A 15,544-nucleotide genomic window follows, 5' to 3' on the forward strand; every position below is an offset into this window, starting at 1 on the left:
GAAAAACAAAACAGCTGTAGAATTTGGGGGTTTTTTAATAATTAGGCATTGGACATCGAGTGTTTTAAATGTCCAACAGGAGCCTGAGTTTATAACAGCAGTATTTAAATATGCAATATCTGCCTTTTTGATTTCCTTACAGAAATCCACAAGTGTTTCTCTGGCTGTTTATTCAGAATGTTGATTTGTGGTTAGGACGTGACTATCGATACAACAGGCTGCAATACCTTAAAATGGCGAGATCAATACATTAGGGTGTTCTGCTTCCTACCATTTTCATATTACTATGTTTTGCTAAATGTGATAAATTTTGGCCTTAGCAATTTATTCACCTTAATTAGATACTTTCAGACAATTTACTTGCTGCTGGATATCATGCATTCCTTTCCAAATAAAACAGAAACTTCGATCGACTCCTTTCCAACTGCCTTTGCTATTCCTTGGGGTCTCGTTAAGCTTATTCAAGGGTTTTGGCTTCTAGATCACAATGATTATGAAGTAAGTATGAAACAGTTGAGTTGGACATTGCAGTGCAGAGCTTTAATCAATAAAAGTATTTTAAAGATTGGTACTTAGGAGCTGTTGAAGCATTAGAAACTTTTTTTAACTGCTCTGACATCTTGGGCAATAAGTTATGATTTGAAATTTTGCTTTAACTATTTTGACAGGAAATTGATTAAAACAAAGGCATAATCAATTTTATTAATTTTAATATTTAAATGTTCAAAGCCATCTATGGTTAGGTTTTCAGCAGACTGGTTGGGCACTGTTTCTAAAAGAGTGTTTTGGGTACTTTTAACCGTGGAAACTGTGCTGCAAGTAGCAGCAAGATTTGAGACAGAAGACTGCAGAAGTGACTTTTCAACCTGTTCTTCTGATGCTGAAGGTTGTTCTTTACTTGTCACCATGTCAATAGAATCAATTTGTTGGTCGAGTAACTTATTATTTCATATATTTATAAAAAGCAATGTTTGTCCACAGACTTTTGTTAACTTAGAAAAATCTGAATGTTCCTCTTAAAGCATTCACTTTGTTCTCTCTGGCTGATTCCTTCTTTCCTGCAAATACTGAAGAACTTTTATTGATGTGCCCTGGATCAAGCATTTTGTTAGTTAGACATCTAAGTTTGTTTAACCCCCCTCCAGCCTTGCTGAAGAAAGTTTTGCCCGTGTTTGTTGCACGGGTTTGTGAGTCTGTGGTAATGAAGCTGCTCTCAACTTCTCCAGAATTCCCTGGCCCTGCTCTTCCATCCAGCTACAATCAAGACTGTGTCATGGCAACACATGAGGATAATTCAATCCCTCATGTGCCAGGGAGAGCACAGGCGAGCCCTCAGGTACATCCAGATGATGAAGCCGTCGATGTCCAGCAGCGGTGAAGTGCGGCTGTTCCTCACCGTGTTATTGTCCAACAGGTAAGGAAATCTCTCCTGCCGTTTTGGCATCCACATGTTGAGAAATGTGGAGAACTGATGCTACAAATGGGGCTCCCCTCCATTTCCATTTGATCCATTTGATCTTTGAATGAATAGCATCACTGTGGGGCATCTTGGTGGCTCTAGTGTTCCTATTCCTTTCCATGTCCAAAAACTTACCTCCAGGTGCATGGTGGAGGCTTGGGGTCTGTTGCAGCAGCACACCACGAAGTTAACCGTAGAAGAGCTGCTCAAGCACATGTATGAAATCTGTCAGGAGATGGGGCTCATGGAGGATTTGCTGAAGCTGCCCTTCACAGACACGGAAAAAGTGAGTTTGGAGAAGAAACAAAAAATCTTAATCGTCTCTGGCAAGAGAAGAGGCAGAATTGTAGTAGATGTTTGAAACGTGTTCTTTCTCACAGGAGTGTTTGGAGAAGTTTTTACAGACCAATGCTGGTGTTCAGAATCGTGAGTTCCTTTTAGTCCACCATCTGCAGCGTGCCAACTACATCCCAGCGCTCCAGCTGAATCAGTCCATGAAGGCCAATCTGACGTAAGGGTAGACATCCTGCTGTGTGAAATTACAAATTATATGTTACAGACCATGGTTGACTCCAGTTAAAAGAGTTTGTTTGCATCTGAGGAATAAATATGTATCTTGTCTTTTCATTCAGTTCCTCAGATCCCTCTGTTATGTATGGTTTAGATTATGGGAGTTGATTTACTTGTTTGTGTGTAATGAAGAGTATGTTGTATGTCATATCCTGTATCTTGCTTTTGCCTGAGAGCAGTCTAGATGCTCCACAGGTAAAATTTGCCTTGTGGGTTTTAGTTGCGAGTTTCAGAGTTGTTCGGGATTCTTATATTTTGGTTTTTTTAACTAGTCTTGCACTTTGCCAAAACTGAAATTGGTGAACTTGATGTGTGCTCCTGGGTGGCACTTGCTGTGTGCAGCAGAGGTGTTCTCCTGTAGCTGTAGAGCAAATTTAGGCCCTAGTCAGAACGAGCAGAGATAGTTCTGTGCAATGAACTTCTTGTAATTGTTAACGTCGTGCTTTACACATTTCCGTTGTCAGAATGACCGTGATCCTCACCTGAGAGAGAGAGCAGTTGCCAGAAATTCTCTATTAGACCAATATGGCAAGGTGCTTCCCACAGTTCAAAGGAAGCTGGCAGTAGAGAGAGCCAAGCCGTACCGTTTGCCTTCATCAGTCTTAAGAGAAGGTAATTTTAGAGAAGGGAAATACGATGTACAGCCGGCCATCACTTTGATTACACAAGGCTGATATTTTTCCCTCTTGCTTTACAGTGCCAAGGCCAAAGCCTTTATCAACAGTAACAAGGCAGGGCAATGCAGGAAATGTGCATACAAGAGCAACTTTCATCAGTAAAGTGTTGTCCAAAATTGGGGAAGTATGGTTAGGAAATGAGCAGAAAACAAATATCTCACAATATGATAGGTAAGCAGCTTTTTTAAAAAGTTAGTCTTGAGCTACATGTTTGGAGGGGGAGGGAGGAGGAGGTGGAGAGAGAGAGTGAGTGGGAGGGGGCGAGAAAGAGAATTCTATTTGAATTGTGTTAATATTTTGGTGGGAAGATGCATGTGAATAAAGCTTTGTTTTGCTTTTTTGCTCATATAGTATATAACATTTAAGAATCAATCATATGCAGTGTTGGGAGAGTTTTTCTGCTATGATAATCTTCTCTATACAAATCCATGTATTTACATTATGGCACATATGTTTACAGTATTTAAGACAGCTGAAACTTGAGCTGTTTGTCACTACCATGAAGCTGTTGGTGTACTGACTTTTACAGACTTTTGCGTGATCACATAGTCTTTTACCACTTCCTGCTTGGTTATTTAAAAATAAGCAGAATCTTTACAAAGAGTGGAAAAGAGGCTTGTAATTGTCAGGTGATTGTCTTACATGGGATATGGACAAATAAAGTTGAATTCTGGTATAGCTGGACTTGGAAGGAATGAAAATCAGTTACGTTTTCATTTTCCTTCTAGTCCTAGAACTACAGAGCCAGCAGTCAGTACCCATCCTCTCCCTGCTGCAGAGTTGCCCGATGCATTTCTTGGGACACCTATTACGAAACTTTCTCAAAAGTGTTCAAGGTATAGTAGAGCTACAGACTTTATATTTCAGAAAGGTGTTATCATGTAAATACATGTGCATGAGTGTATACTTCTTTGGTTTACCAAGGATTCTGTTGCTTTTAGTTTTGTATCTCAAAAGTCAACTTAGGGTCAAAATTAAGTGGAGAATTTGAAATGGTCCCTGCATTGAAATGTAGATTAGTTTTCTCCACTGCTGAGAATTAGGTCACTTGTGCAACTTAAAATTGGGGTATTCTTATGTCAGAGGCAGGGATTTAGGAAATTAGATACGAAATGTAAAGATATAATGAAAAAATGCTCCAATGTGCCTGTCGCTTGTTTGTGGGACTGATAGATCACCCCCAGCGGTGAGGTTGTATTTCTTGTTCATCCATTGTTTTTGTTCTGCATCATCTGAGATGATCACAGCATGGTATTTTTCATTTATTTGTGCTCCTAGTTTAAATTGTGTGTTTTAACAGGTTACTGGATTTGGTGGTTCGTCCTGTTCCTTCCCGCTCTGTGGCACAGGATGAGAGCCAGCAGTCCCCATGCAGAGCTTCTACTTCTTCCATGGCATCCAGCCCCCTGAGATCAAATACACATCGCTCCAGCTCCCAAAAGAATCTTCCAAGAGCATCAGAGCTGAATTTACTGGAAACTCCTCTTGTGGTCAAGGTTTGTATTTTAAGAAGTGAGTAGCAACCAACCAAACCAAAAAACTTCTTAGGTTTGTTTTAGGTGAAATTAAAAAAGTATTTAGCAGAAGCACTTCTGCATTGAAATTTTCAGTATGCATGTGGTTATTGTATACACAGTCCTTTTCAAAGCAGTAAGCTGGGAACGGTTTTTAAGCAGGAAACTTTAGTTCTCAGTTGATCACAGTGGACAGGTTGTCCCATAGCTTTGTGAAATAAATTTATTGTATGGAGCAATTCCATTTTCCACCTTTTTCTTATGAAATACCGTCCATACCAATGAACTAGCTTCATCCTCTTTTGAAACCCTTTCAGTACTGTAAAGTAATCTGAGTTAAGAACACCTGAATGCTTCTACATGAAGATACGTAGGTATTTTTAAAGCAGCGTTACTTCCTCTTGTGTGCACCTGATAAACTAGTAAAAAAAAAGCTGTGACTGTTGCTTTGCAGAATTGCTGTCAAATGCAGCAACTGAAAACGCTGCAGTACAGAGGAAAGTTGAAGTCGTGTGGCTTTTATAAGAGCAGCGTAAAAATTGCAAAAATTACTGGGATAAGAGATAACCTTGCAGAAAACAAGATGTCATATCGTTGTTTCTTGAAGAAGTAATTTTGAAAAATAACTTCTATTTGGTTGGCCATTACAAAGACAAACCAAGAGGAATATAAAAAGGATGCTTTTTTGTCTTTAAAATGTTGGTATTTTTGGAAAAAACAGTGCAGAGGCAAAACTTTCTGCTGCTATAAACCCAGTTCATAATTTAAGCTAATTTAAGTTTTGTAATGTAAGCACAGTCTTCCCGTTTTGAAGATTTAACTGGTTTTAAATTAAATGTTTTTATTTCTTTTCCTAGAGAGCTAAAGTTTTGGCCACATCTTCTGGTTTTCCTGGGTTTACTCCTCAGTCTATTCTCAGGTCCAGCCTTCGCACTACACCCCTAGCAACTCCCTCTGCATCCCCAGGACGATCAGTTACTCCTCCTCTACGAGCAAAAGAACCTAGAATATCTTTCAGGGAAGAGAGCTCGAATGCAAAGTGGACTGTTGGGGTAAGCTGGGCTGCAGTTAGCGAGTTTTGCAGATAACGCTGTGATATTTTGACTTTAAAGTTTGCCAAAACTCCTTACACTGAGAATCTGGATTGTGAATCAGAATGGCAGAATTTGGTCAAAAAAAGATTGTGTTATGCTAGACCTTCTGTAGCATCATGTTCCTGCAGGAACATATTCTTAACAAACATCAGGGACCTTGGTGGCTTTTATTCAGATGTTCTTAGGACCTCTGGTGGTTCAGCTTTCAGCTCTACCTTTTCAAATGGTAGTGTTGCAGGAAGGTAAGGAATATAGATCGAGCCTCTTGTTTGGGTTTGTTACATTTTGCAAATTGAGTATCTGGGAAAGCAACAAGTCATAAAGCTGCATTGACTTTCAACCTGTCTTTTTGCAATGTTGGGTTTACTTAAATGATTGTAAAAAGAGACTCCTGATGAAGAGAACTGTAGTGTTTTCTGTTCTCTGAGCCCTAAAGTTCTCGGGTTTGCTTCTTGCCTTGCACCCCGGGTAGCATCCATGTAGTTTCCAAATGCAGTGGGTCCATCTGACCAGCTGTGATCCCTTCTGCTCCTGCAGTTGTGTAGCTGGATTCTGTGGTTCAGCCCATCAGGCAGTTGCCAGCATAATGTACCCAAATCAGGGGCACAACAGGGGCATGTGCTGCTATCCCATGTGTGAGTAGCTCATGTATGTTACAAGGAGCTACTCAATTGTAACAAGAGGTGCTCTCTCCTGTATGAAATTCTTACTAATAGTGGCACTATGGCCAGATGAATTTACTTGTTCCATGTCACAGCCATAGTTGAACACCAGCATATTTTAGTAGTGCATGTGTGTTGAAAGGGCAAGCATAAAATAGAGAAATCTGGAGTTAAGATTTTATTAGGCAAAGCTTTGTCTTCCTGAAAACACACTGGTAAGCCCATTGAAGAGGCTTGAGATGACATTATGAGCAAGACTGACTTCATCTTAATTCTTCAGTGTCGTGGAAACTCAATAAGCAATCTAAAGTGTGATTAATTTTTACACTTAGCCTTAAATCTAAGATAGTGCTAGAATGAGAATTTTTTATTGCCTCTCTAAGGGGACATGTGTAACTTAGAAATATCAGTATTTATTGGGGTTTTTTGTTTTGCTTTGGCAAAAAGCAGACTCCTGTTGCTGATCTGAACTTGTGTTTTAGGTGACAGAAGATGATAAAGCACTATTTGGAGCTTCATCTGAGCATCATCATGGCTTGATGGAGGATTCTTGGTCTGAAAGTAGAGAGAAACCAACTCTGTTTACTCTGAGCAATCCTGGGGTGATCGTGCTGAATTGCAGGAGTCTTTGGAAAGCTTACCTGGAGGTGATTTGGAGAAGATGGATGTCAGCAAAGAAAATAGTAACTTCTCTGTCAGATCAGACCAGACTACTTTGGAGTATCATGATGCAAAATCACCTGGTGATTTTGAAGATGATGTCATCTTTATAGCTGCTAAACCAGCTAATTCTTCCACTGAACAAACTGGTGATGTTCAAGAATGGGAGAAGGAGGAAGAAACTGAAATGGTCGAAGATAAACCTTTCCAGATGAAACAACTAGATCCTTCAGAACGAAGAAAAGAAGCAGGTGTGTTTCATCCTGTGATAACCTAAGTTTCTGAATTTTTCAAATGTCTTCAAAAGATTAAATTATTGATGAGTGCAGCAGTTTAATGATGAGTTTTCACAAGTGCCCTATGCTTTTAAAATTACCTCTTATGTTTTAAGTCCTTTTTTAAGTATCCCAGACCTATGAATGTATACTTCCTTGGCTGGCATTTCTTTTGTGTGCAGTGGCAGTTGAAAGGCAGCAGTGATTTGTGGGAATGTTAAGAGGGATACATGTTTAAAGCTTGGGCTTCTGGTTATGTTTTAGAGGTACTTCTGTAGTTTGCAGGTTTTTTTACGTTGTTTGACTGAAATTGTGCATCAGGCTTCTTGTTCTACTGCAAAGAAGAACTCGGACCTTCTGTGCCTTTGAAGTCTTGGTAGCATTATTTTGCTAAATGCCTGTCCTAGATGAAATGCATAAAGGATCACTTTGAACTCATATGAGCAGTTTAAAAGAAGTGATGTTGAGTGGAATGGGGAAGTCATCCATCTCTTCGTTTTTGTAGGATTTGTGGAAGAATCAAATGCTACATGTCATACCCTTCCTGAGGGTGATAAATCGGTGTTTAAAGCTGCTGAGGCTGCTACTTCAAGGGCTGGAAAAGAAGGGTGAGCTTATGAAGTAGATACATCTTTGGGTTCACACAACATTCAGCTGCTGGCTTTTCTGTGTTTGAAAACTGATTTTGACCTGGGATTAGTTCCTTCCTGTGTTCTTATATATAAGGGCCTGTCTATTCCATTCTGTCTCTGAGCAAAAGTAATCTGGCATGAATGTAATGCACACTGACTAGCTGTCAATTTGAGCCTTTTTTCTCAAATCATTGCAGATCCCAAAGTATGATGATAAAGACTCCATTCAAGAGTCTATACAGACCTTGTTACAGTTTGAGAGTTACTAAGCAGATACTGTGAACATAAGCCCTGTTTTTTTATGAAAATTGTGTAGTTAAAAATTAATCCTGAGATCCTGTAACTTCTGTGGGTTTCTTTTGGAGTTTGAATGCTTTCTGACAGTATTTTTTACACTTAATTTCTGTTTTCTGTATGTGCTCAATTAGCATCTATTTGTTTATGGAAAGGGAAGCCATTTCTCACCAGGTACTTTAAAAGCTGCAACTGCTTATTCATAAAGACAGGATGTCAGCAATGAGAGAACCCTTAATTTCAAGTGGTAACTTTCACCTGTACAGACTTTTGTTCGGTTGGTTCTGAACCTCTGTTATTGTAGTTGCCCGCTTTCTACAGAAGACAAATAATACATTATTCTGTAACACACATCTGTTATGTTATTAACTAGTGTTAGATAGCTGGAAAGAATGCCAAGTACGTGGTTCGTTGCATAAAGTGAGTTAGAAGTGAATTACAAATTGAGTCACAAATTGATTATGTTGAAAGAAGAATTTCTAATTTTTCTTGTATTTTTTCTGGTTTGAAACTTGAAGACTTTACAGTGAGCAAGTAACTTGTAAAGCTCTTAAAAGTTTGTTTTCAAGCTTTATGATGAATTTCTCTCTTTCTGTTCATGAAGTGAAACAGCCTACCAGGAGTCTGAAATGACCTCTTCATCAGAAGAAAAAGCCATACTGGTTGCAACAAATCCACAGCTCTCTGAATCCCCAGAGGCAGACAGTGAACGTATGTTGGAAATACTCTGTGTGTTAAAGTAGCAGAGCTCCTCAAGTGAAGTGTGTAGTTTTCCATACTGCTATAGGTGTCTCAGATTGAAATAGTAGTAGCATGTTACTGCTAACTTTCATTAAACTATAGAGAAAATACACTCCTTCAAGAAAGTCCTTGTAAAAAGTGCATAGTGAATCTTCTTGATCAAAATATTTAGATGCTGGTAGAACTCAAAGTATTACAAGGAAAGACCAGTATTTATTTCAATGTTGTACACCACTACCAATTTGTGTGCCATGGGATCTGCTGTTTGATTTACTATTTTAAAAGGTGATACATCCTCAGTATTCAGACTGAAGAAATTATCTACCATGTCTTTCCAGCCACATTTTCCTCTTTTATTTTCCATCTATGGACTTGGCAGCTGATTTTCTCCTCCTTCTTTCTTGCTGTGGGGCTGCATTCTTTAGCAGATCTGTAGTTGTTGCAGTTTAAACCCAGTCGACAACTAAGCCCCACACGGCCGCTCACTCATTTCCCATGGGTGAATGGGGGAGGGAATGGGAGAGCTAAAGGTGAGAAAACTCACGGTTGAGATAAAGACAGCTTAATAGGGAAAGCAAAAGTCTTGCATGCAAGTCAGGCAAAACAAGGAATTCATTCACCACTTTCCATTGTCAGGCAGGTGTTCAGCCATCTCCAGGAGAGCAGGAAGATGAGTCATGGGAAGACAAACACCATAACCCGAATGTCTCCTGCTTCTTCCTTCTTTGCCCTGCCTTTTGTCCTGAACATGATGCCATATTTTATGGGATGTCAGTTGGGGTCAGCTGTCCTGGCTGTGTCCCTTCCCATCTTCCTGTGCAGCCCCAGCCCACTCACTGCTGGCATGGTGTGAGAAGCAGAAAAGGCCTTGGCTCTGTGTAGGCTCTGCTTAGCAGTAACTAAAACTTCCCTGTTACCAACACTGCCTTCAGCACAAATCCAGAATACAGCAGTACCAGTTCCTATGAAGAAAATTAACTATCCCAGCCAAAACCAGCTCAATAGTTTTAGCTTTTGGAGAAAGCCCAATATATGTGGCAGGATGGAGAACCATATTGTTGGCTCTTGTTACCTCTTTTACTTCTTTTTGCTTAAACTTGTGTCATTTATGTAACAGTTAATGTAAAATTACATAAATCTCTTCTAGCTGTGATAAGTATCCTTGACAGTGAGGACAGGGTCAGTACTCCGTCTGAAAATCGCCTTGAGGGCAAGTGTGTGGATTTACCTGAAGAATGTAACCCTAAGGCAGCTGAAGTTGAAGAAGACCATGTTTCTAACAATCCTCCTAAAACTGAGGAAATTAATGTAAGTAAACTATTTTCCCATTTCCTACAAAATAGAAAACAGTTTGCAAATTGAGGACAGACCTGTTCTGACAATTAGGAGACAATAAAAAATGTGTCCATTTCTTGAGCTGCTTAACACAAGTTAAAACCTTGATGTTGTAAGGGCAGATATGTTTTTCTCTCCTGCATTTTCTGTTCCTATAACGTGAATGGGATCTGTCTAAACTTAGGCATTTGACAGCAAACAAAACCAAAATAAATGCCTAAACTATTTTTTTAAATAGCTAGGCATTAATTTGATTTACTTGAATTCAAACTTTTTTATTTGACTTAAAAAAATAGTTTTAATGTTAATAAGAAAGTTACAGGAGTGCAGCTTCTTTGTACTGGAAATCATTTACCAAATGACAAAAAGATGTGGGAACCAAACTCCAATTATTTAGGTGCTTAGGTCCTTTACTGTTTGTTCCTTCTTAACACAAACAGAATTTCCAGTAATGAGCTCATTTTGGTGTCAAGATACTTCTTCAAGAGATGGAGGTATTTAGAAAATGTGTTATCTCATGCAATCCAAGTGACTCCTTAAAGTGCAGTGTTGAGTTGTTGGATGCGATCCCTGGCCAGTCTAAGTGCTGCAGTCACAACTGTCATGACTGAGGCTTTAAGCATTGGGGAGCCAATTGTATTTTACCCTGTCCGAGGCAGAGTGGGTCACTCTGGCTGTGGAGCAGTGCAGAGGGCACTGCATTGTGATGGTCACTGCTGGTTACATACACACCTTGTGTTGGAACACTGCTGCCTGGTCATGGGCAGTGGGAAATGGTCAGTTCTGAACAGAAATACCAGAACCAGAGCCTGTGAACTGCACACACGGACTGCTCTGATCTCAGTGCCTCAAATACAAAAACTCTCATCTGTCGTACAAAATCACATTGTTTCACAATTTGGGGTGATCTTAAGGGAAATGTCCTCAGTTTCATCTAGCTCGGTGTGAAATTAGTCTGTTTGGTAATGAGTGAAGTATTAACAGACTTTTTTTTAACTTTAGGTTATAGAAGATACCTCAGAACCAGCACCTGAAACATCTCCATATAGTGAACTAGATCCATCAAGCGATCTTCATTATAGCTATGAAAATATCGAGCAACAGTTTGCATGTGATTTTCCTGATAATAAAGATAGTGAATGTGATGCAGCTGAGGGAGATGGAGACCTTTTTCTATCTCAGAGTAATTTTACCTTAGTTTTGGAAGGAGAAGAAGGGGAAGCAGAGATGGGAGACCCTACATCAGTAGATGCTTCTAAACCAGATGAGACAACAACAGAAGAACAGGTCAACCCTGTGACCAATTTAGGAAATAATGAAAGCCAGGAACATGTTACAAACTCAGTGTCCACTGTAACTGGTGATCAGGAATCTCAAAATATTGCAGAGTCACTCCCATATGTGCCTGAACCTATTAAGGTTGCCATTGCTGAGAACTTACTGGATGTAATTAAAGACACAAGAAGTAAAGAATTTACATCTGAAGTTGTAGAACAATCTATTCATGAAACCATAGGTAAAAAGGTAACTAGATTCCAGAAGGCAAAAGCTCCCTTAACGCCTGTGCTGGAAGCAGTGGGAGAGGAAACCAGCAGACATCATTATGGCATTGCTCCAAGAACACGCACAAGGGGACAGCTGAGTAGAAGTCCAGGTGTTCTGTCAGCAGGCACTCAGCAGCTGCTGAAGACAGACAGCCCAGCTCTGCTTGGACTGTCTCCTCGGAGGAGTACCAGGCGAACAAAAGAAGCGCCTGAGACTCCCAGTCTCCAATCAGAGGAAAATGCTCAAGAGGAGCAAACACCTGTGGCGCCTGTCACTCCTAGGAGAGGTAGGAAACCTAAAGTGTCAAATGCAGAAAAAACAGAAAGCAGCCATTCTGATGGACAAAATGTGTCTGACAGTATGCGGCCTGTTACTCCCAGAAGAGGACTAAGGAGAGCAAAGGAAGCTGCGCCTGAACTCCAAGAAGAGGCTACTACTGAGGAAACGCCTCTTGCTGAAGGTAGCATTATTACTTCTTTCGCTTCCAAAAGGACTAAAGGAGGAAAAAGTTCAGCTGGAAATCCAGAAACTAGCAAGAGTGATACTGATCATAAGGTAAAAACAGCAGTCAGTCCCAGTAGAAGTGCAAGAAAATTGAAAAGCTTTAATTTACAGTTTACTGAAGATACTGTTAAGGATCAACAGGTGCAGCCTAGTGACCAACTCCTTTCACCTGTGCCAAGTAAAAGAGGCAGAAGAAGAAAGATTAGTTCATCAGAAGTTTCAGAAAATTCTGATCTTGATCTGTCTAAATCGTTGCTTCCTCAAACAGAATTTAAACTTCCTGTCACACCTAGAAGAAGTGCTAGGAAGGCAGCACAAAACCTCTTGGCAGACCCAGAGTCTACCTCTGCTCAGGAAGACACACATTCAGGTGAGAAAGTAGAAGTCCTTGATACTCCTAAGAGAAGAACTAGAAGAGTGCCACATGAGAATCCAGAAAAAGTGGATACTCACGAGCAAGCACCTGCAGAGCCAAGCAAGGAGCCAACCACACCTAGGACTACGGTAAGGACAGGACGTCGGGGCAGGAAGAGGCGATCAATGTCCGAGGAGACCTCCCAGGGACCTGGTGGCAGTCCTTTGCTGCTCGAAGACATAAACCCCTCAGGACATGATCAGACATCAAGAGCTCTGACAGATCGTGTTACAAGAACCAGATCCCGCAGAACTGCCATCCATCAGAAACTGTCTGCTGAGGAAAATGAGGCTTTCCTTTTCTCTCCTCCTCTCACAAAGCTGACTAAGAAATTTGAAGGTAGGTGCATTATGTTTATATGCAAAATAGGGCATATTTCCTCTTTTTTAAACCACAGAAAACAAACTGCGAGGATGGCTACAAGTATTGTAAAGAATGGAAGCATGCAAAAAAAAAAATTTGCCAAGAGGCAATTCATCTTTTGGCTGAACTCTGTGTGACTGCCTGCTTAGTTCTGGCAGAAGCAGATTATGAAGCCAGTCTAAGCAGTGAAATGAAACTTAGCTATATTTTTGTGAGGAACCTAATTTCTATCAGATTTTGAAAACCAGAGATTATTTGTGAATATGCCATCCCTTCCCTCCGCAAAGGAGAAATAAAGGATGTGTGCTTCCAAATTCTGTTCAGTTTTCAAGTTCAGATGAGCTGCATCTTGCAACAAACTATACATCTGTTTAATTATGTGATTATTTTTCATGGGTGTATATTTCGTCAGTGAAATCAGTGTACACAGTAGTCTTTTAATCAGAATACATGATAAATTTTTTTGAGATGTTTAAGGACTGTTGATGCCTCTGGAGTATAGTATCTTTGATTCGGTAAGTGCAGGTAAAATCACTACACTGGCTTAGTTTTGTTTCACTATTTATGGTAAAAGAAAAGAAGAGGCAGTTACTAGGGGGAAAATGCCTTTGCATGAGGTGTTTATAAAGCTGATTGGACCTTTATTTCAGGAAGCTATTGTGCTCTTATTTGTCAGCTGTAATTTAGTATTACTGTCCCTCATGTATAACCTGTGTGCATGCTAACACTGCATTGTCATTACAGGTGGAAAAACCGACCATCCTGTGCAATTTAACGATTTAGACCCGGATTTGTCTTCTCAATTTGTTCTTTTCACCCCATCTTTTGAGGTCAAGGAGAAAAACTGTAGCTAGCATTCCCCGGATTGTGAAAGAAGCAGTAAGTAAAAACTCCAGTTGTCCCATGTTCTTGATTTTAATTCTGTACCATTTTTGAGATCATGCTTTGCCTTTTTCGTTGGAAACATATCTAGAAAAGAGCTTCAAAATGAATCAGCTAAAATTGGTTTTTCTTCATGAAACTAGCTACAAAAGTCAGTTTTGAATCTATGTAATTCAAGGATTGATAAATACTGTTTTGCCTTTAACAAAAGGCACAGTGGCTTTCTTTAAACTTACTTGGTATGGTCATCTGTTAATTTCAGAGTTTGAACTTTTGGAATGGTAAAATAATTGATGTGGAAGGTTTGTTTTTGCACATGCTTTGGGATGTAACTTTGGCATGATTCTTAATGAAAAAAACATTATTATTCTGTAGAATTGTAAGAACTTGTTCATGGGTAACATTTTTGTTGCCTTAACGTAGGAGGTTCCCGCTAAAGAGGAAGAGGATACCAAATCCATAGAGTCTGGGGGAAAGCAAAATTGAAGAGAGGTAGAACTCCAAAATCAAAAATGAAGAAAGCAGCAAGTATGAAGATAAGTTTTGAACAGTTATTTGCATTTCTTAATGTGATGGTGATTCACCTGTTGAGCACCTAACTACTTCTTCCTCACTTGGCTGTGCAGGTCTTCTCTCATTCTATCAGACTGTCCAGCTTGCTAGTCTAATAGGCACCTTTTCCCCATTTAAGGGTTTGGTTTTCTAATGGAAACAGAAGAGGGAGGGGATAGAAAAGGGCAGGTGGATACTTACTGCAAGTGGTGACATTGCAATGCTCTTAACATTATCTTACTACACCTTGTGAAACCCCACTCTTCCAGTTTAGTTTCTCATACAAGACCGGGGAAGTGGCCAGACGGTGAGTAAAGGGAATAAAACAAAACAAATCTTATTTATGTGCCTTTTCTGCCTTAATTCTATCTACAAAGAAGCCCAGTGTGTTTTCTTGGGAAACTGATTTTGTAATGCCAGTTTTTTCCTCGATTAAATACTGCTTGTAATGAGTAATTGATTTGATGCCTATCCTTCTTTTCAGAACCACAAAAGAAAGTTCTTGGTCACCTCCACCAGTGGAAATAAAAATTCATCTCTCCTTTTGGAAGTCCAGTGGATGGAAACAAAACAAAACAGAAGGAAACTACAGATGCAGCAGGGAAGACCCTAAGAAAGAACAAAAAGAGGACTGTCTAAATTTTCCAAAGCCAGGTTGTGCGCCGGAAGATGCTGTAACTTGTTTTTTAAGTTTATAATGTACACCACTGTTTGTAAAGTCATCAAAATTGTGTGAATTAGTAAAAGAAGAAAAATCATCTAATTTGGAAAGAGATAATTTATATAAATTATTGTAAAAATTTCATAAAAAAATGGTCTTCAGTAAGTAACTCCATATGGAGTGTGATTTCCTCAGTCATGCAGTTTTCTATTTTATATTAAGACTTCATACATTTATATAATATGTAAATACAGGTTATTTTAGGAATGTTAAATAAAAATGTATACTTCCCAATGTGCTTACTGTCTGATAGCTTTTTGAGGGAATATTGGGTTGAATGACCTGTATTGCTCAGAACTTTGTTTGTTTGCGGGAGTTACAGACTCTCAAAAGTGATTCCAAATGCTTTTTAGAAAGTTTGTTTAGAATTCCTGTAACAAGTAAACATTTTAAATATACTAGTTTTAATTTAAAATTATGTTTTACCTTCTGGGACAAATAATTGGGACTTAAAATACAAACTGGTAATTCCTTACATTCACAGTTAAGTTGTACTGTATTGAAGTCAGAATGTAAACAATTGTGTTTTAAGCTGTGCAATATTTTTTTTGTATTTTCTTAAACTTTGGGAAAGCTGCTCTTCAGTTCATAAAACCAGATCACACCTCAGATGTGTCATTTTTTCTTAAAATTTGTTGTCAGCAAAAAG

General features: G+C 39.3%; 1 protein-coding gene across 1 annotated transcript in view; it reads left to right on the forward strand.

The window, feature by feature from the left end:
• LOC116441080 (protein ELYS-like) overlaps nt 1-15,313 on the forward strand; it is a 32,851-nt gene extending 17,538 nt beyond the window's left edge. The window contains 22 exon segments of the mRNA XM_032102618.1: nt 352-498; nt 1,227-1,414; nt 1,601-1,745; nt 1,840-1,970; nt 2,043; nt 2,494-2,641; nt 2,727-2,877; nt 3,435-3,542; nt 4,007-4,202; nt 5,078-5,272; nt 6,459-6,576; nt 6,579-6,887; nt 7,417-7,519; nt 8,442-8,548; nt 9,726-9,886; nt 10,916-12,716; nt 13,485-13,549; nt 13,551-13,619; nt 14,046-14,097; nt 14,100-14,172; nt 14,659-14,701; nt 14,703-15,313. Coding sequence (XP_031958509.1) covers nt 352-498; nt 1,227-1,414; nt 1,601-1,745; nt 1,840-1,970; nt 2,043; nt 2,494-2,641; nt 2,727-2,877; nt 3,435-3,542; nt 4,007-4,202; nt 5,078-5,272; nt 6,459-6,576; nt 6,579-6,887; nt 7,417-7,519; nt 8,442-8,548; nt 9,726-9,886; nt 10,916-12,716; nt 13,485-13,549; nt 13,551-13,619; nt 14,046-14,097; nt 14,100-14,172; nt 14,659-14,701; nt 14,703-14,852 — 4,461 coding nt within the window. The 3' untranslated portion in view covers nt 14,853-15,313.
• The last annotated feature ends 231 nt before the right edge of the window (nt 15,314-15,544 follow it).

This window comes from Corvus moneduloides, chromosome 3 (genome assembly GCF_009650955.1).
Source record: "Corvus moneduloides isolate bCorMon1 chromosome 3, bCorMon1.pri, whole genome shotgun sequence".
In the NCBI taxonomy this organism is placed as follows: Eukaryota; Metazoa; Chordata; class Aves; order Passeriformes; family Corvidae; genus Corvus; species Corvus moneduloides.